At 40.1% G+C, this 20,801-nt stretch overlaps 1 protein-coding gene across 3 annotated transcripts in view; it reads right to left on the bottom strand.

Annotated features, from left to right (window-relative positions):
• DEPTOR (DEP domain containing MTOR interacting protein) overlaps positions 1–20,801 on the bottom strand; it is a 71,577-nt gene that overhangs the window by 15,943 nt on the left and 34,833 nt on the right. For all 3 annotated transcript variants that reach the window (XM_030445560.1, XM_030445559.1, XM_030445558.1), the window contains 5 exons: positions 20,292–20,470; positions 8,030–8,215; positions 7,291–7,425; positions 4,133–4,203; positions 3,467–3,571 (listed from right to left, as the gene is read on the bottom strand). In XM_030445560.1, the coding sequence (XP_030301420.1) occupies positions 3,467–3,571; positions 4,133–4,203; positions 7,291–7,425; positions 8,030–8,215; positions 20,292–20,470 (676 nt within the window). The remainder of the gene's footprint in view (positions 1–3,466; positions 3,572–4,132; positions 4,204–7,290; positions 7,426–8,029; positions 8,216–20,291; positions 20,471–20,801) is intronic.

The raw sequence follows: 20,801 nt of genomic DNA, 5'->3' as shown, positions 1-20,801 counted from the left end.
ACTGAATACTAAAGCAACTTAGGAACTTCAAAATCCTGCTGTTCCTTTCTTCCACTGCTGATGACAGCAGGAAGCAAAACTGCAAATAACTTAGAAGTAGACATAACAGAACTGACTCCTTTCATAGTCCCACGTTGCCTCCAGCTCCCACTTGCTAATGCTCTTACTGCAACCACGATCTTCAAAAGGCTAACCAGATCTAAAAATACTTTGAATAAAGCTAATTGACAAGATATTTATTAAATTATTAACTCAGCTTCATACTTGAAGCCTCAGACTGTAAATGCTAGTCCTAGTTACTGGCCCCAGAAGAGCTATCAAGATTTAAAGCAAAAAATGTCACACCTTTTCAGCAGACCATGCTAACAGGGATTTTCTCACAATTAAATTGTCTAAAAATGCCAAAAGAGAATGTCATGTGTAATGAGATAGCTCTGCCTACCATGCAGAGGTACACATGTGTGATGGGAACCCCTGCATCCCAGCCTCTTCGTGCCATGGTGTGTGGTCAGAACTCCATCAAGTTCATTGAGATTTCTACTGAGGGTCCATATTTACAGTGCTTTGGAGCAGGCCAGAAACCCAGCCAAGGTCAGACAGAAAGACAAAGTCCTTCAGGTAGGTTGAGTCTGTAATGTTTACTGATCTGTATAATACATGGCAGAGTTTCAAGTGCACAAAGTCAGGTCCCACAGTGAGACCAAAGGCAGAAGTCCTCTCTCAAGAATTTACCCAGTGTAATGCAAAGACAGGGATACATGGCTCTCTGAGAGAAATTAGTGCAAAATCACAAGCTTTACACATAAAGACACTTCCAAAAACAATTACATTGGATACTTCTCCTTAGAAGGAAAAACCCTGCTGCTACTGCCAAGAACTTTTCTACAAAGTGCAAAGCCAAGTCTTGGCTCTTCTTCAAATTCTTGCCCTTTTCATCGTAGCCAACTTTCCTTGTTAGCACTTCTTTGGTGTAGCACTCAGAGCAACACTGTCAGACAAAAGCCTCCTTCAGCAGCCCACAGAAGTTACTGGGCCCAGTAATATATTTCTGAAGTGCCCCTCCTGCAGCTTTCAGGCAGAGGAAGGTTTATTTTTCAAGGAGCTGTCATTTAAAGCCTGTCATATGTTTCCTTTAAGTTTGCCAGATTGAAGAGTTCTGTAACAGATGGATTAAGTGACACAGATTTTTAAAAATTTCAAATACTGCAATATAATTTACATACCTATTGCCATGGGAACACCTCAACAAAATCCCTTATTTTCAAAGAAAATTGGCATTTTTTCACCAAGCACTAAAGGTGTTCACTGTTTCTGAAAATGGAGTACCAATTTTGGTGCCGAGGCAGGGACCCAATCTAATACACAGTCCTAATGTTTTATGTGCAATTCTGCTGTGAAAAGCAATTTTATATAAAGATAACACCTTTGTGATTAATGAGGTCTGTCCTTTGTGCAAATTCAAGGCAATTTATACTATGATTTGTTGTCTAAAATACTGTTTTTTCCCCTTAGGACAGTGGACTATTTCACATTTTTATATTTTGAAGGTTTCAGGTAACCAACCCTCTGTAACTCTATCAGACTACAAGAGTGCAGAGAGAGCAAAAATGGAAGACATGAGGACATAATTTGGTACATAAAACAAGTTTCATAGGTGAAATATTAAATAACTCAGATTGACTGAAATATCCTAGTGTGTAGTCACAGGGCTGTCAGCATGAAATCAAAAATAAAAACAAACTAAAGCCCTACTATTGTCAGTTCTAAGCTGCTGAGTGCTGAATTGAAATCTCTAAGACTATATGTATGACACCACAATGTTATTTTTACAAGTCAGGTTTCAGTATTCTGACTTTATTGCTAGCTGCTATATTCAGAGAGTAAAAGATACTGTAAAGTACTAAACTCTCAAGTTCAGGATCTAGAATATGCACAGGATCTAGAATATGAATAAGTTAATTATTTTTAAATTTAAGTCCTTTAAATATAGGTGGGGTTAATTATTAAAAAATTATACTCTTCATATAAAAAAATTCTGACTGCATAATACATTTAGGTATTGTAAAAAGTGTATAAAAAACCCCAGCTCCCTCAGGAATCAAGCCATGTGCCAGCAGGATGTGTCAGGAGCTGCCTGCACCAACAGGCTCTGCAGCTGACGTTCTCCCTCCCAGGGGTTTGCCTGCCTCTACTCAGAAGAAGCAAACATTTCAAACACTCTCTGTTCTTAAAAATAAAAATAAAAAATTAACCAAGCCAAACATCTGGAGGGAAGAAACCCCTGCAGTGCATTTGCTAAGGAGGGTACTATGGCAGGCCTGGCATCCTGTGATGGGCAGGATGGACACCCCTGGAGCTGCCTCCAGCGTGGTGGCTGGATGTGAATACACGGGCCAGAGGATGCAGGGTTGAGAGTGATGGGCAAGGGAGATGAATTAAAAGGCAGGACAAAGTTCATGGCAAACTGGGCTACATGTGGCATACATTCAAAAACTTCATGTGTGTTGTCACCATTCCATAACACATGACATAAACTGATAATTTAATCTTTGTGTCTGGCCCAGTCTGGACACTGGAGTAGGTGTAGCAGTTAGTTTCCCTTTCTTACTTTTATATGTACTTCATATAATGCTTCGCTTTTATTTTTCTCACTGTTCAAGACAGGGATTAATTCACAGATAAATCCAGAGTCCGATCCAAACCTGCAGCTAAGTCAATGGCCCCTGCACTAGCAGTACAAAAACCTTGACATGGAGTTTGTATTTATTTATTCTTAAATCACATATGAAACTATTTCAACTCTTTATGACGCACTGAAGTATGATACGTTCTTCTTTCCAAAAGAAACTGACTTGTGAATCTTGAATCTTCACAGAAGCACAGAATCTTAGCTGCTTAACAGTGAACAAAAGGTTAATGCTAACAACAGGTCAATGCTTTCAACAGGTACATCTGACTATGCCTCGTCCGATATAGGCAAAGTCCAGAAGCTGCATATCAGCAGTCACATAAATTGCAGAATAAAGACGGAAGCTAAAATTGTGCAGAGCTAGAAAAAGGTGAAAATAGCAAAGAAATAAAAAAAACCCAAACCCCACCATCAAAACCAGTCAAAAAAACCCCCAAAAAACCAAAACAACAACAAAAAATCCTACCCCAAAACCAGCCAACCAAAAATAACAACGAAAACTAAAGTTAAAAGATTTAGAAAACAACTTGGAAAGGACGAATGTGTTTCTTGTGGAAAAGAGACTTCAAGAGTCTCAAGGAACAAAAAAAAAAAAAAAAAGGGACAGTAGGGGAGTGAAAGGCAGCAGAATTCACCATGCACAAATGACTCAAATTGAGACAAAGATACTCAATGCTGGAAACAAAAGCACCTCTCCCTTCCCAAATACAGACACCCCAAGACCTTCACTAAGCAGCACAAATATCCCTAGTAAATATTCCTGTTTTGAAAACCCACCTTCATCCCAGCTGCAGCTGCTGGCCCACTGGGGTCCACAGCCTGGATGTGGCAGGGCTTGCTGCCCCGCACGACAAAGCCCCAGCCCACTGCATCACCAACAATCTGGGAAGAGAGAAGAAGGACATCATCACCTCCAGTGAAAATTAAGGGAGTGACATCTTAAATGGCTCAAGACATAATTGCAGCATCTCTGTACTTCCAACACAGGCTTCTGTATCACTCATGGGAAAGCCTCATTTTTGGCTTTTAATGAACTGTTTTTGTTCAAATAGGAAACTGCAAAAAGCAATGCTTCCAGTAACTAGGTTAAAAAATGTCTTCACAGAAAGGCTTTCTCTAATAGAAACTATATATCAAAATTTCTGTCCCATCATAGTCTAGAAAGATCTAAGTAGGAACCCAGTTTGGGTAGGTAATCCATGCCTGCAGTGCAAGTATTACCAGAAGTCTTGATAGGTTTGTATAATACAAATGGTGTTGGCTTTATGTAATTTTACACTCCATTTGAGTCAGCAGTACTACGCTGGCATAAAGACAGGATAAACAAGTGAAGAACTATTTTTGAAATGTGTGGAACTGATAAGGAGCTTGGGATTTTAATGTCTGTTTGGATTACCTTGTGCATACAACATGCAGGTAATAAATAAAATGCTGGAAACATACCGTAAATGTCTTCCGTACATATGGGGCTCCAGGCATCAAGAGCTCATCAGCAGTCACAGGTCTCTTTAATACTGTGGGGGTACATAATGAATATTCAATACAAGCATTCCTCTAGAATTTTTCCTAATAAATAAGATAAAATGTTATAATATATCATTTTTTTTTGTCCCACTTTTCATACACTCTTTCAGTTCTTGCAGACTTGCTTGAAAGGAAAGACAGCAGAGAGACAAGGAAAAGACAGCAGAATAACAAAAGGAGAGTAGAAATGACGTGATCCTTAGGAAATCAGGGCATTTAGCCAAGATAATTTGTTGTCTGCAGTCAAGACCCACTACACAGTATCACAGATACCAGAAGTGCCTCTTTCTGTGTCCAGTGTTGAAATGAGTGAGTGGCCTTCCTGGCACAGAGCAGCTTTTCTTACAAGATTGCTGTGCACATGTTGGATGCTCTCTGCTCTTCCGTCTGAGGTGGGTTTGAATCATAGAATTAAGTAATAAGAAAATTCTGCTTGATTCAGGAATTATGCCAGCTAAGAGATTTCTGCAATTGTAGGCACAGGTATCCAACTCAGTCTTGCCCAAGAACAAGATAATCTGTAGATGGCTGGGATTTTATATGAAAAGGAAATACCAGCAAGTTTCTGAGGGTGGTTCTCCCTCGCCTTGCTATGTAAAGGGGTAACTTCTTCCCTGAACAAATTAAACATACAGTACTGCCAAACCATTCTGCATAGCAGTGTTTACCTGGCTATAAACACTTCACAAGATGGAGGACAATGGGAAGATGTATGTTGTTCACCATATTTGCCCTCTTCACCTCTAAAATGACAGCTGATTTTCTTTTAGTGATAAATAATTTTGATGATGTCTGCTTTTTCAGTGACAGCTGGAAATAACATTTCCCACAGGTGGTATTCAAAAACACAAGATTTTTAACAACATTCATAGGAGCAGGGGTAACTCTAGAGTAAAAACCAGGATGTATTTTTTTACTTTAAGGAATGGTCACTTAGCCAGCATTACACTTTGCAGAGCATGCCTGCTCAACGTAAAAAGCCTGAATGATTATGCTCATTTAACAAGTCAAAATCAGGTAAATCATCCAGGCAGGACTTCCATGTGTGCCTCCCTTCTGTATACCTCCAGAAATTCTCTTTGTTTGATGATTTTCTTTTCACCTGACTTCTCAAATCATAGCCTGGGGTTTTTTTAAGTGTTTACCTGCAAAAGAACTCATCTGACAATAACTATGCTGCTGCCTTGTGTTTATCAGCATGCAGTTCAGTGACATGCTCTGGGTCTGGATAGCAGGAAACTGTTTGTGAAAGAAATAACTTTATAGTCCAGCAGAGGATTAAAATTCCTCTGTAACATTTACATCTGACAGCCTTATGCTAACCTAAGTGAGATGATGTGAGAATCTGTACTTGCACTATGGGAGAAATTACCCTACACTGTATAATTGTTAAAAACAAGCCTGCTTATAAGCCCATTGCTGTTTGTTGTTCTTTTTTTTTTTTTTTTTTTTTTTTTTCCAGTATGAGTGCTAAAACTATTCAGACTTTGAAAACTAGTCCTAGGGGAGAATTTCTTTAAAAAATATAGAATTTATGCAAGTGCAACATGAGCCTATCCTTTTTCTTAGTCTTGTGTAATCAGCTACCTTAAAATAAACTTGTTCTCACTACTCATGGGTTGGCACTTTGTATATAGTCAGAATCATAAATAAATGGAAGTCAGCATACTTCAGACAACACACATATTTATGGACAACATATGAACGCTGCTTTATCTGTCCCAGAAAATGTTCCACAATGTAATTAATAGGTCCAAAGAGCTCTCATACAAACTCTATAAGATATAATTTCTACCTGAGAGATATTCTGACAGAATATGTTAATGTGGCACTTTTCATATAGGAGCAAACACATTGCATGTAGGAGTAAATAGATCTGAGGGTGATGCTGAACACCTGACAGGAGCATACTCCAAGGATGCAAGGACCACTAGCACTGAGAGCATCCCCCAAAGCTGTAGAGCAGGTCTGGTGTAGGAAGCTATGGCTTCAGCAATCACACTGAGTCCTTCAGATTATTTTAATTTAGAGCCTCATACTGAATTCCCACGAGAGCCTCAGAAGAGGGAAAGAAATGTGCTAAAAGGAGAGAAAAAAAAAAAGGAAAGAAAATGTCCGTGAACTGTGCCTTTCTTTCTGATGGCCACTCTGCACAGCTGGAGTGAAATGCACCTCAGTTCACTCATCTCCAGAGCAAATTGTCAATGTTTTGAACAGGATTCATACTGTGCTTGAGGCACTCTCTAGTAATCACTTTAAATGCCAGAATCCCTTTGAAAGCAAATCTTACTCATACCTGCTAAAACCTTCCCCCTCTGCACAACACTCCCCACTCTGCTGGCAGAGACTGGGTAAATCCAAAGTAAGGAGCACAAAGGGCAGCAGAGACTTTGCTTTGAAATTCAGGGCTGCTTCTGAGGAAAGTAAGGATGCTGAAACAATATCTATCGTGGTCTCTTTCCTCCTTCCCAGATGTAAAGTAAGAAACAATTTTAAGGGAAATGTGGAAGAATGGGTGTGTTTAACTTTAATGGAAAGTTAAATTTCCAGTTTCAATAGGAAATCCTTTGAAGAGGAAAATAAGCTTCAACACAGCTTTTACCTTCCTAAACAGACCAGTAAGGACTAAACAAATGAAAATGTTAGCATGGCAGAAACAATGCTGCTTTTTTTTTTTAGAGGCTGCTGTTTTCTGAGTTGTGTTATTTCATAGCAATTCAAGTGGACAGTTAAACTCTCCTCTGACTTGCACCAAAGGAATGTCTCTAGGAGGAGATTTGATTCTGTTCAGAGCTTGGCAATGAAGAGGCCAATCTGGGTCTCTGACTGTACGTCCTCCTAAGAGATAAACTATGGCTCAAATCACAGTTATGGGCTTGCTGCAGATATTACTGGAGGCAGACATCTGGCTTGTGTTCAGGAGGACCTCAGGCTAGAGCATAAGAGTTGTCTCTGGACTACAAAACCCATGATGCTGCAAATCTTTTCTCTCTCCTTGAAAAGGTAAACTTAAGCATGATGATAGGCGTTCTTTCATTCTGCCGTCTCCTGTGCATGCAAGCAATGCCAGGGCTCACCAGATTTGGGGTTGCAGAGCACGGGGGGGCTGCTGCTGAGTGTTGGGCTGCTGCTGAAGTACCCACTGCTGCCACAGCTGCTCATGCTGCTTCTCCGTACTGCTGACACGATCTTAATCTCTTTGGTGGGACTCACTGCCAACAGAGAAAACACGGTGTGAAAGGGAACCAGTATCAATTATCAGACCAATTTCTTTGGTTTCTTTAAAACATCAGTAATAAGCCACGCTTGTGCTGACAACACTGGGAAGGGGTTGGTGTGCTTTACACAGTTAGAAGGGTCACTGCATGAGTGTGATATATTTATTCATACCATTTCTAGCACAGTGGCTAGACTGCTGCAATGGCAGTGTCTTCTAGGAAGCATTTCAACAGAGGGAAATAATTTTTGCCATTTTTCCTTCAACTTTATTCTTTTGGTCCTTGCTAGAGACTGCTGCACAGCAAATGCTACAGGACCTCTTCTCACTTTTACTCTTCTTGAAAACTCCATGTAGATATAATTACTTTGGATTAGAAGGGATTTAAACAAGTTCTGATTGTTCATAGATCAGCACCCAACATGCAATTGATACAGGCACAAAGCCACCCCAGGGAGCTAAAACTTTGGTAAGTGAGCAGACACACATGATACTCTGCACTGCTTCTTTAGATAAACACTGAAAAATCTTGGCCAAAAAAGGATTGTTTAACATCCCGTGGAGTCACCCTACAGGCAGCAGTGTAGCTGATGAGTCACCTGAGAGAAAACTGGTGTGTTTTCTGTTGTCATGGTTCTGCTTGCGCAGGCAAAAGGGGCTCTCATGGCTTTCTGGCACCAGGCGGGATTTCTCTGTGACGAGCTCCAGCAGTCGCCGCCGTCGCCGGAAATTCATCCTGCACTGGTAGAGCAAGCTGCTATCCATAAAGTGGTGCTTGTTGGACACTGGGAAAAGAGATGGATAGAAATTTTATGCCTGGGTAGGGCTGCAATCAGAGCATACCTATGTTCAAGGTGTGCACTGCACGTTTTGCCATAAGTAAGCAACACCTGGAGCTCTCCCTCCCCTCTGCGGACTCAGGAAAAAGGAGCAAGGTGGTCAGCTTTACATGGGGAGCTTCAGTAAATAGGCTTGTATGGTGTCAATAGCAAAGTAGGAACACTGGGGGCCATTGCTGGGACGACTCTTTTACACTGCCTGGATTAATGACAAGCACTTCTTTTTCTCAAGTGGAAATAGAAGTATTTCATCTTTCCATGACAGATTTCATAATGGTCTAGCTCCACGCATCTTCCTTCTCTATGCTGTTTGCTGCTGCTGCTGCTCACTGCAGAACACTGAGCTTCTCACATGAAGGGTTCTGTAAAATCATCCAGTCTAAAGCAGCCCCTAGCTCTGAGTGACTCTCATTTGGAGCTCTGGGGCAGCAGAGAATCAAGACCTGTGTATTTCCTCTGTCTTGTTCACCACAGACACCGTGTCCCAGACACTTCCTGCAGGCCACTTCCTCCCTTTCACACGGATACGCAAGATTTGGGAACAGGCACCTGGCCAAAAATCATTTCTTATATAATGAACAAAAGTCTTAATTGCAGCCTGTTTTGACACTGAAAGGAAATCCCAGGTTTTTACTGTCCAAGCAAGGGTGCCAAGTCTACCCACAGACCGCAGCATGGCCGCAACATCTGCCTGTTCACTGCCACTGATGTTGCATTGTAATGGTGATGAAAAATGCAGCAGTTAAACAGAGCTCTGTGCCAGGTCCCAAAAGTGCTCTAACTCCTTCAGGGCCTGATCACAGGCAAGGCCCCTGGAGCATTCCCTGCATTAGTACTGCAGCATCTTTAAAAGCTGCAGTAGATGTTTTGAATGCATTTTCTTCATCTTCACCCTGCTCCTGTGATTAGGTTCCACAGAAATTATTTCTTGCAGTCCATCTTTACAATGAAGGATCTAGATTCTGGATTTACCTAGTGTGTAAATTGCATTTCTTCCAATATTGACTCATAAGAACTGGTGGGTTATAGGCATTTATATGTAAAGAGTAAACAACCACATAGATATGCACTCAGAAGCCAGCCATATCTTTGAGTCTGTGACTCAGTTGTTTGGCCATACCCTCATATTGCAGACAGAACTTTTGCCTTGCTCTTTGCTCTGTCCAGCACATGGGGTCTAAAAGCAGAAAAGTCAAAGGTGCTACACCAGATGCAGAGCCTGGAGCCCTGCTGGCTTTCTTTCCCCTTGTCTTCATCCCTGACACTCTTTCTTGTTCTCATCCCTTCTTAATAAGTCCATATGTCCCAGATTGCTCACCATAACTCCCACAAAAGTAGACCACACAAGTAGTAACCTTGCAAAAAAGGCTGTTCTTAGACATAAACTTCCAATATGTCATTTGATGCCAGTGAGCTGAAAGAATAGCCTCAAACAAGGAAAAAGTCCAGACACCTTCTCCAGCAGCTGGTGGTCTCAATGACAATATTCATGCCAGGGAAATCAAGTAAGTTATCATCTGGACAACAAAGAAGAGTCCAGTTCTAGGCATGACCCTCAGGATGCAGCCCTCTATACAGAGACAGAAACTGCCACGTGGGTTCAGACCACATATCCATGTTGCAAAGAAGCATGTTTGACTCCTGCCTGGGTCACCATCAGAGAGGGGATGCTGTCTCTACAAATGGAGTTTTTCATTTAGACACAAGGAACAATCAGGACACAGAGGTTTCTGCACTGCTTGTGCCTGAGCTGCCACACAGACCATCTGCCCCAGAGCCCTGCAGTGTGGCATGGGCTGTACGATGTTTCTCATATTTCTGCAAAAAAGGTTTTTTGAAACACTACAATTTTTTCATCAATAAAGCAGAAAGGTGATGCCAGTCAGTCAAACTGCATGTTTCAAGTACCATCTACAGAAAAGAGTCCTGTGACTTGGATTGCCTGGCTCTGCCAAAGAGCTTTGGAAGAGCCAGTGCCACTTGGCTTTTCTCCATTTTGAGGCTGAACCAGTTGTTCCCTCAAATTACCCATATGTTTCCATGACCAAAATGGCTTTACTAAGTCAAATTTAGCATTGCAAGCAGTTCATCCTTGTTCCAACATAATAAACATTTCAGACACACAGTGCTGCTGCCCTCATCATATTGGATACATATAGTATGCAATACAATTTAGGCTATTAAACAACACTAACTAATGATCACTATTTTTGAAAAACAGAAGTAGAGATTTGGAGGTTTGCCTACATCTACAAAATGATTTGCTATTAGGCAGAGTTAATATGTAGGTCTATATGGCAGGCTAATGTGTAACCACCAGTCTCATTTTTAGATCACTGATGTAATACCCAAAAATATCAATATCTAACAATATTCTACCACAATATTAGAATAGCCTGATGCAGATACAACAAATATAGGGTTTTTTGGGTGGGGTTTAATGACATTTCACAGAGTTTTGAGAAACTGATAAAAAAATTATTAAAAAAATTTCTATTCTGTTATACAGATGTTCCACTTGTTCAGCACACTGCTTGTATTCATAACATTAAGCAAGAGAAGGCCCCAAAAATACTCACATGTTGTCAACCATTTGCAGTGTAAGAAATATTGGTATGTTTTCTGATTCGGTTTAAATATTATGGCATGTCAGTTTTAATTAAAAACTACTCTGTTCTGTTTGTGTCATTATGTGAAGTTCTCTGACAGTCTTCAGGAATTATGATAATCAGAGATAGCACCACTTGTGTTGCAGAAATCATAAAGCAATCTGAAATTCTAGAATAATTATTGACCATGAAGCTACTTAATATAAAGTTCATTATGCCAGGACACTGAACATATTTTAGAATAACAAGACTTGTTTTGACTGAAATATAGGCATATTATGTATTTGGAATAGCAAAGTTTAGCTCTTAAATTGTAAGAATCCACCCCTGCTGTAGCAATCTAAGTCCATGGCAGATAGAATTTTTACACAATAAATGCAAACAAGTGGAAAAGATGGGACAAGTGATTATATGTTGTAGAATATTAGTATATGAATTAGATGACAAAGGATTTGTAGCCAGAATATTTATGACAAGTAGCAGTAATAATGTGGAGTGCTCATTGATTTTGACAGTTGCATTCCTTATTTCCATTGATAGTTCACATTTCATGTGAGAATGTTAGAACAGCAGTGTGCATCCTCAAATTGAGCAAATAGCATATCTGTAGCACCATGTAATGTTTTGCCTATTTGTTGACTAAAAGGTAGGATTTGTGTACATTGAAGAAGCTCAAATATAACCAGGCATAGTTAGCTCAAGCTGCCTCCTTGCAAATATATCATCAAATAAAATATCTCACCGGAATTAAAGGTGTGCCCCATGGGGCTTTATTGTGTTTGGTTTGAATTACCAGCTTTCTGATGTATTTATGATTTGGGGTGAAATGTTCATGCTGGGAGTCTTCCTAGGAGTAAGTGCATCTGGAATGGTTTGAAAAAAGGGGTTTCCAGGCCTTTTCCAAGATCAGAAGGAAAAAGATGCAGAGGAGGAGGCAGAAAGCAGTGCAGGCTGCCTCTGATGCACTCCTCAGGTGCTGTGGCTGACTTCCACTGATAACCAGGAGGACCTGATAACCAGGATAACCAGGGGACACACACCCTTGCCCTTGATAAATCACAAGTGTGTGAATGCCAGATAGAGAGCATGCCCATAAGGCTGGGTTTGTCACCTTTGGTACTTGCTGGGGGAGAGGTCCCCTCACAGGCATTGGTGCTTATTTCAGCTGCTTTAACACTTCATGGTTTGCTGCCATCAGCAGAGAAGAGCAGGAGTGAAAAACCTTTCCAAGCTGATTGCAGAATGCTGACAGGACTGCACAGACTTGCTTGGGAGGGATTCCTTTTAAGTTAATTTAGAGGTTGTTACCTTGGACTGATGTGGAGTGTTGCCTCAGAGGCAGCAGCAGATAAACTTATGGTACCCAACAAGGTTCTGCATCAGGTGTCTGTCCCTCATCAGAACTGACTCAACTACTCCTGAATTAGTTCACTGCCCTTCGTTAATGTAGCATACAAAAGGCAACTGGCACTGATTTCAGTTTGAGATGAATTGTCAGGCTGATGAGGATCAGGACATGTATTTGTACATGGTGAGAGTGATGTAAAGAGCAAGGTGGGGTGACTTCATGGGTTTTTCATTCCAAATTAATTCACCAGTGATCATGCGGTAGCAGGTTCATGTTGCACCTTATGAAACAGAAGGAAACTGTATCAAAGACAGTAAAGAAAATATATGGTGACTGACAACCTCCCAAATCATAAAAGAGCACAAGAGCATCTGTGGCCCTGGAGGGAAAGGCACCAACATTAATTCATATTCACTGAGGACAAACTGCAGACTTACAGTCACAGCCCATCAGTCTAACTTCCCACATACACAGGTAACAAAGTTTCCCGAAGAAACAGGTTTTAAAACCTAATTTTTAGTCTTACAAAACTATAGTTTACTCATACTTTAAAGTAGCATGCAGTGACCGCTTTACTCTCCCCCTTAAGAGCTGTTCAAGCTTTCAGCTACTTTCCCTGCCAGGCAATAAAGGTTTAACTCAAGGCTGAATTGGTTTAACTTTAGCTGCTAATCCCTGGACTTTGTCACACTTTCATTAGAAAGTGACACAAGATCTGGTCAGAAATCTTTGTAAAGAGATCTGTGAAGTGTTGAAACTGACTTTCAAACATATCTTTGACTGGATGAAAAAATAACACCCCTTAAATTCTGACTTGTTTTTTAGCCCTCCTTGAGCTCTCTTCAAATTTTATCCTTTCTGAAATCCAGCTATCAGAACTACCTGTTCACAGTTAAAACCTCCTTCCCTTTCTCTTGCTACATCCTCCTTTTTGTACACTTCAGGCCCCTAATAACTGTTCCTACACCTGAGCTACAGGAAAATCCTCCTTTCCCTGCACAGCGTTGCTTCACACCAATGAGTGAAGCCTGAATTCTCATTTCCTAAACATATTGTCTTCCAGTTACATCACTAGTTATATGAAAACACACATTTGAGAAATGACTACTGATTAATAGAGTTCAATTAGTTGTTTGCTGTCTTATCTATCCACAGAGTCTGCAGAGTTCATTAGCGTGGTCATTCCCCATTTATATTCCAATGAAGAAGATAAAAATCAGACTATTTATTGTAGCATTTCTCTGATCAGGAACATGCAATGTTACAGCTTACAGTTTCTGTCCAAATACATTAAATATAAATTCCAAAGTCAATGCAAATCTTTCAGCTTCTGATTCTGATAAAAAATCATGGTCTTTGCATGGTGCTCAAACAGCCTTTTCTTTTCTTCTTTTGCAAGGAGGCTGATGCAAAGCAGAGATAGAAATATTAGCTTTACATTCATTTCATATAACTACCAAGGCTTTAGAAAGTACAACATTCTGTTTTAATAAATGGTGTGACTCATGCCTTAAAAATCAGGTCATTTTTATAACTGTTTTTTCCCTTAAATCCCTCCCACAACTTCAATTCCCCATGATTTTTAGCACTGATCACCTGTCTACATCCCCACCACAGTGATTAACCCTTTCTGCCAGCCGAGAGCTGCAGCTCCCAGAAGGCCACAACCAGAGATGCTCTCCAGCTGCTCCACACATCCCCAGAAACACGAAGCTGTCACCAAATGAGCCCATGGCTGGAGCTGGGGAATGGATGCTCCGTGTTGAGGGAGAGCTGGCAAAGAGATGAAAGGTTCCCTCAGAGCTGGATGAGAGCTGGATGAGAGCTGCTCTCCAGAGAACGGAGGACACACTGAAGTGTGCACTTGTTTGTTTGTGTGAGTGTGTGCTTGTGCTGAGGTTAAGAGGGAGGTTATGAAAGCAGTAGCAGATTATATGGAGTTTTCAGCACTGATAAGTCATCCAATCCCTCACTGAAGCACAAAAGCAGCATTGAGCACTTTCAGCAGTGCACAACACATTTCCAAGCCTTTTGCTGCACCAGGTTGTGGCCCCAGTTTATCTTTTATATACTTTATCTTTTTACTGAGATAGTTTCCTCTATTAAAAAGATGTTGAACTGAGTTTGAAGCTGCATGAGATCATTCTGGACCTTCACTTTTACTGGCTTCAGTGGTCTGCACCTTTGTATAGCAAGTCAGAGATGGCCATACCAGTTTTGACCTCTGAAGTGGCAGGACATTGACCGAGAAGAGCTGAGGAATGCAGGAGGGTGAGACACAGGCTGAAAGGCTGCAAGGAGCAGCAGGGGCTGCAGGGAGCTGTGAGACTCCCTGTGGGGTTTATCCAGAGGAGAGCGTGGCCCAGGCTGCTCCCACCAGCTCCCAAAGCACACTCAGGGAAAGGTCAGGCTCCAGCCTTTGGTCCTTTTCCTTCCTCGTTCCCCTCTCTGAAGCAGAACAGTTGTTTAAAAGGCAAGGAAACAAACTGAAGCTCTGAAACAACACCTTGCACACAGCAAGAGTGAGCCTGAGAGCTCAGAAAACACTGACCAGCTGCTGGAACCAGCATGGCATGGCTGCTGGGCCTTTGCCTGGTCCTCACCCCAGCTCCACACTGCCCAACTCTGCTGCACAGCCCCATCACTCCTGCCCCAGCCCTCCCACCTCCTGCCCTGCACCAGCACACGTGAGGCTGGAGGAGAATAACCAGGGCTTTATTCTGCACTGAACAATGCTTTTCCCACTCCTCTCAAAGCCTTCCTGTTTTCTAAAGCTAATCTGGCATCTGGAAATGCATTTTAATAATGGCACCTATTCAGCTTAGTTTCCTTTTACACGTCGATGAATTCCACCTGCTTGGAGCTTCCTCAGATCATGGAAGAGAGAACACAGATGGTCAGAGAGCACAAGGCCTTGGGTCTTGGATTCCCTGCATGATGATACTTCCCTCTCCTCCTTTTACAAATGTATGTGTGCTATGCAGACTATAAGTAAGCCCACTTGCAAATGTGCTCAATCAGCACATTAAACTCTTGGCAATACAGCTGTACTAATGGTGGTTTTTTTCTCATTTGGATTACAAAGAATTTGTTTTAAAAGGACAATGGTTTGAGCTGCTTGAACTGCTCTCATTTCTACATATTTTCTCATATAAAATTCAAGGCAGATCCTGGCACTGAAACAAAAAAATCAGAGAGATGTTCCAGTTTATACTAGCTAGGGCTGAAGTGAGTAAATGTGTCCGGAAGTAAGCAGGTCCTGGACCTGTACATAGGTCCAAAAAAAAAAAAAAAAAAAAGAGTGGTATAATTAGAGAGCTGTGTCTCCTGAGCTTCAGGAGCCTCATGTTTCAGTGAACCATGGTATATTTATGCAGTGCAAAAACAAAGTCTAGACAACTTTTATACTGCCTTTAAAGCATCAAAATTACAATACACAACTGTCAAAAGTTCCTTGGTAACTGAAATACAGAGCATTCTGCTCTTATTAAAATAGTATGTTCTGCTCAGTGCATTAACATTTTATTTCTACTGCCTTAAAATAGGTATGCAGATAAATGTTTCTATACACATTCTGTCTTTCCAGTAGGTTTGTCATCTATTTACAGTCTATTTTCAAATGCATGTGACTTACTCTAGCATGAAAAGCCAGCGTTCAATCACAAGCATTTCAGCAGTCTTTTCAGTTTGTATATGAGGATTTATCATCTTTAATTCAGCAAGTTTACAGAACATAGCTAACTGCTTTTCTTTGCTTCCAAATAAAGTATGGAAAGTACAGTCTGTGGCAAAGGAAGCAGAAGATGAAAAGGCCCATCTGGGTATCTTTTTTCTGGTGGAGCTGTTAAAAACTGAAACCCATTCTCTACCAGAAAAATAGAATCTGGTAGTTAATATGAAAAGCAGTCTTCATGTGTTACTTACATAATATTTCAAAAACCAAATCCATTCCTGCTTTAGGTAAAGGCAACTGCAAGAAGAGCACAGTGAGAAGAGAGCGGAATAGGAAGCTGGAAGATTATACTATTACATACAAAGTTCTTATTCTCTGACTTCCCTAACAGGGCAAAATAATGAAAAATATGCAAAGTGGTCTTGAAGCAGTTAAACTACCGTGAGTGAGTTTGCTGTCCCCACGTATGGGAACTACTGGGGAAGAACTGCCACAAAAATAAACAGCTGAATGTCTGTGCATGGCACAATCACAGGGGGAACCCAGCTCAGAATGAAAACAAAATTGTGTTGCAGAACTTCAAAGACTAACTGAAGGTTTGTGTTTTACTGAGACAAAACAAGGCACCATCTGTAAAAATGCAATGTTTTATACTTTTTAGCATGGAGTACACACAGTGAATACTTTGATATATCCCAAGATGATGTGATCCAGGTGTGAGGTCAACTACAAAAATTATATTTTAAGAAATCTATTTAGAAGTTGTTAATTTAGAAGGAGAGAACCTATTACCATTTAAGTCAAAGATCTGTGGTTCAATGGCACTTAAAAATTCCTATCTGCAGCTGATATTTCCAAGAAAAGGGATTCCAAAGAGAAATCTCAAATGAAGAAGAGTGCATTTAACATCTATGACAAAATTTCATTTACAAAGAAATGTCAGCTAATCATAAGCTAGTAGATATCTAAACTAAAAGTAACAACACATGCTTTACAATTTACAGAAATTTTAGATGAGAGAGGAAAAGCTTTTCAAAAGAAGTTATTGTTAGCTATTTAATCTGCTACTGCAATTATAACAATTATTCAACAACATCATATGTCTTGATCCCTGAAATTAAAAGCACTGATCATCTTATTAAAGGAAATTTTGCTGCATAAAGGCACAAAGTCCTTGAAAATAATAGGGAAAATTAAATATATGTTTTAAGACTTTATTGCAGAGACAGGGAGATAGCATGTGTCAATATTTACTGTTCTCACTAAGTCACTAGAAAATGTTTTGTTTTCATCTCCGAAATTAATTTGCACAGTGAAGTTTTTCTGATAAAAGATTAACTCTTGAGAGGTGATAAGTACCTGCTGCTGTGCCAAGCCATCAGAAAGTGTGTGTGTGCCTTGGATGCACCAAATCTTAATTCAATGAAACTTTTTAAAGCTGAAAGCTATTCTGTTCTGGAGAGGAGAGGAGATGCAGAAATGCAAATGCAGAAAAAGTACTGGCAATTTCACTGCCAACACAAGCATTCAAGAAATGCAAAGTGCATAATAACCTGCTACCTGTACTTTTTTTATTCCAAAGTTTCTGGGGGTACCAGTCCATAGGAAAGGACATCAGGCTCTGATTTGTGAAAATCATGGTTTGTATGTTATGATTTGTATGTGCCAGTGGGATTTTGGAAGGAAGCAATTCAGAGCTTGAGGACCTTTCAACATTTTCACGTATGGTAAGGGAAACATGCACAGTTATAAATGCCCAGAGAGATCAGGAAGATTATTTTTAAACTGAAACATTTCATGTTTTTATAGCATTTATGCAATACCTCTTAAAGCACTGTTTTCCTTTTTAAAATTAGCACCAGTGTTTGTTTCCTGTATGAAACCTGGCTTGAATCTGACCAATTGAAGTGAAGATAAATGCATCAGGAATCTGGTTTGAATATAGAACCTCAGCTGCAGAATAGGGCTTCAGTGAGCAATTGAAGTGAAAGTCATATCAGTAAAAATAAAATTGCAGAATTTGAATGTGGCTGGAAAATTGCTAGTGAGATTGGTGATGTGATGCAACTATTTTTATTACTTTCTATTGCACTAGATAAAGTAATAAATACTTCATAAAAATAGTAGAGCAAGCTTTATTTTATTCCAAATCGTGGATACCAAACAATACTGCCAGCTAAAGACTGTCTTTAGAGCAGGAAAATGTTTTCTTCTCCACTCCTGTTCAGTTGAGAGTCTTTCTGCTGGTTCTGCCAACAAAGGATGCCAATTAGTGTCAAATTAAATTTTGATACTGCTGATGAGATATAACACAAAGGGAGTTTAGCATGGTGAAATGAATTTACTACACTAGAGGACAGATTTTTTTTTTTTTTTTTTTTTTTTCAATTGGGCCTAGAATTCACTGAGACAGAGGAAATTCTATTTTGGAGCTTCCTTCTTAGAGAAAGCCAGCATTACATAAACCTTCAAAATGCAAAGACAATGCCCACTTGCTAAGGTGAAGCCCACATCAGCTCTGTGTTAATTCTGCTGGTACTTTCATCAATATTCCTAATGCTATCTAGGCAATCACAGAACATTTCAGTGAAATCCAAAGGATAATGAAACCTCCTGCTTAGGATCATGCAGAGAGCACGTCCACTGGTAAAGATCAATCTCAGTGACATTACTGAGTTTTGGTTTACTTCCAGTTTCCTCATCAAATGCATGAAATCCCAACTGAATTACCTTTTCCCTTGTAAAAGCTGAGTGAGGAAGATGATGGCACCTTGGAGTGGGAAGGCCACTTCCTCAGCAATCAATCAATTCCCAGGTGCCCTGTCTGTGGTCACCTCATGAGTTTAAAATCTCTTTCTAATAGGGTGCTTTGTATGTGCTCTTGACTGCTAGAAGAGGAGGGGAAGGGGATAAATCTGCAAAAGCAGCCAGTTTCCATAATCCATAAAGGTGAGCAGGGCCATCATCACCCAGGATTATCCCCAGAAACTCATCTTAATGCAGGCAAAATTACTTCTCTGCCAAGGTGCATTGCTGAGCATTCGCTTTAATTAGTGAAGCAATGGTTGATGTGCAATAAATGTCACATCCTGATTTTTTTAGCTCTGCAAAGATGTCAGTAGCAAAGTAAATCCAGAACTTTATCAAGTTCTGACTTTATTTCCTCTGTAAAAACACCAATAGCAGCAAAAATCTACTGCTGTCATTCTCTTTCTTTTCTTAAGGAAATTTACATTATATATAACATACAGAAAAGGCTCAGGTAAAAATAGGAATGAAATCATTGCTGCTATAAAGAGAAGGGGAGTTATACATTCCCTGTCTGTCAAGCTCCAAGCAGCTGGCACAGTAAATCATGGGAAGCACTGAGGTAACTGTAGAAGTGGAAGGTGATTACTGTAAACATTGAGGAGTAGTGTGCAATAATTGGAAGCTGCAGATAATGTCAGCATGGTCACAACCACGAAGGAACTGCTGGTCACTGATGCACCCATTATTTTTATCCCTTAAAACTAGTTTTTCTCACAAAGCAAATAGCAAGCAACAAGCAGCCTAGTCAACCCATCACCATGTAACCTGTTATACAGGTTACACATTAATACCTGTTAATGCTGTGAATTGTTTGTTCTCTGTCAGAATTAGTGTTGATGTGACAACATTTAGACCACCGGGATAATTACTTGCAATATATAAACTGGGTTTTGGTGCAATTTCTTCATCCTTGGGGTAGTACAGAGAGAAAAATACCTCTCTTCTACCCTTAACAGAAAGAGCTCCTTAGTGAAGGTGCATCTGCCAGCCACACTGTACAGGATCATAAAAAAATACTCAATTCCTGCCTCAGAGAAGTTACACCAAATACAATGTCACTGAAAGTGATACTCTCTTTCTTGCCCAAACATACGAGAATGACTTTGTAACATGTATAAAAGGCAAACTGCTTTTCTGGCATCAGATTGTGCTCTGCTCCTGTCCTTAAGTAGGAAGATATACAAGAAGTGTCATTTTTGTTCTACATAGAAAATTTAGCTTATTTATGGCTCTGATTCCTACTCAATATTTACAATGCTATTTATCTCAATTACATGTGTCACTGATAACAAGTTCTACAAGTTAGTTACCACAAGTGTGATTTTCATCCATATCCTTATGTGTTTGTGCAATCCCAAATTTTGCCTTTACGTTGCATTTGAGGCAGAATTTTCAGAACTAAGACCACAAGCTTTTAAAAAATCCACTCTTTTATTAAATAAAGTTAATTAAACTCCTACCCAAAATTATTTAAACATGGACATACTATGACCAAGAAGACAAGAGCTCTTCAACTTGATTTGACCTGAAGAAAATGTTCCAAAAAGTGTAGCTTTTGCTACCTGGAAGTAGATTTCTCACCGTGCTGTATAATCCCATGCTCCAAAAGTCTGCGGCCAAGCTGCTCCGCTTCAGTCCGTGTGGTGGCCTCTCCTTCCTGGATCAGCCAGTCAATGAACTCCGAGGCCACAAAGGTTCGTTCATACTTGACTCCTTCCTCTTCCCTGGCTTGCAAAAGGGTATTTTCAGAACTCATCAGCCTGGTATGGGGAAAAGAAAAATTGGTAGGTAATATGGTTCTTCAAAAAAGCAACTTCAGATTTATTCTGGCAACACTCATTGATGTTAAGTGAACCTTTCACTGACTTATTAAATCATTCCTCAAGCTATCAGTCTAAACTTAGGATGTGAATTACAACAGCTTAGTCAAAAAAAATTTAGGCCTTATAACCCTATATCAAGTTAATGCCTTCTTGTTTTTCCCCTAAAAAAAAACCCACAAGTTTTTTTGGTTTCACATTTTGCCTAGTTCTTTAGCTTCTCTAAAAATCAATGTATAACTAACTCTGAAGGAAAAGTAGCCTAAAAGTA

Source organism: Calypte anna, chromosome 2 (assembly GCF_003957555.1).
Source record: "Calypte anna isolate BGI_N300 chromosome 2, bCalAnn1_v1.p, whole genome shotgun sequence".
Taxonomy (NCBI): Eukaryota; Metazoa; Chordata; class Aves; order Apodiformes; family Trochilidae; genus Calypte; species Calypte anna.
Note: the sequence above shows the minus strand (reverse complement) of the source record. Positions and strands in the feature narration are given on the sequence as shown.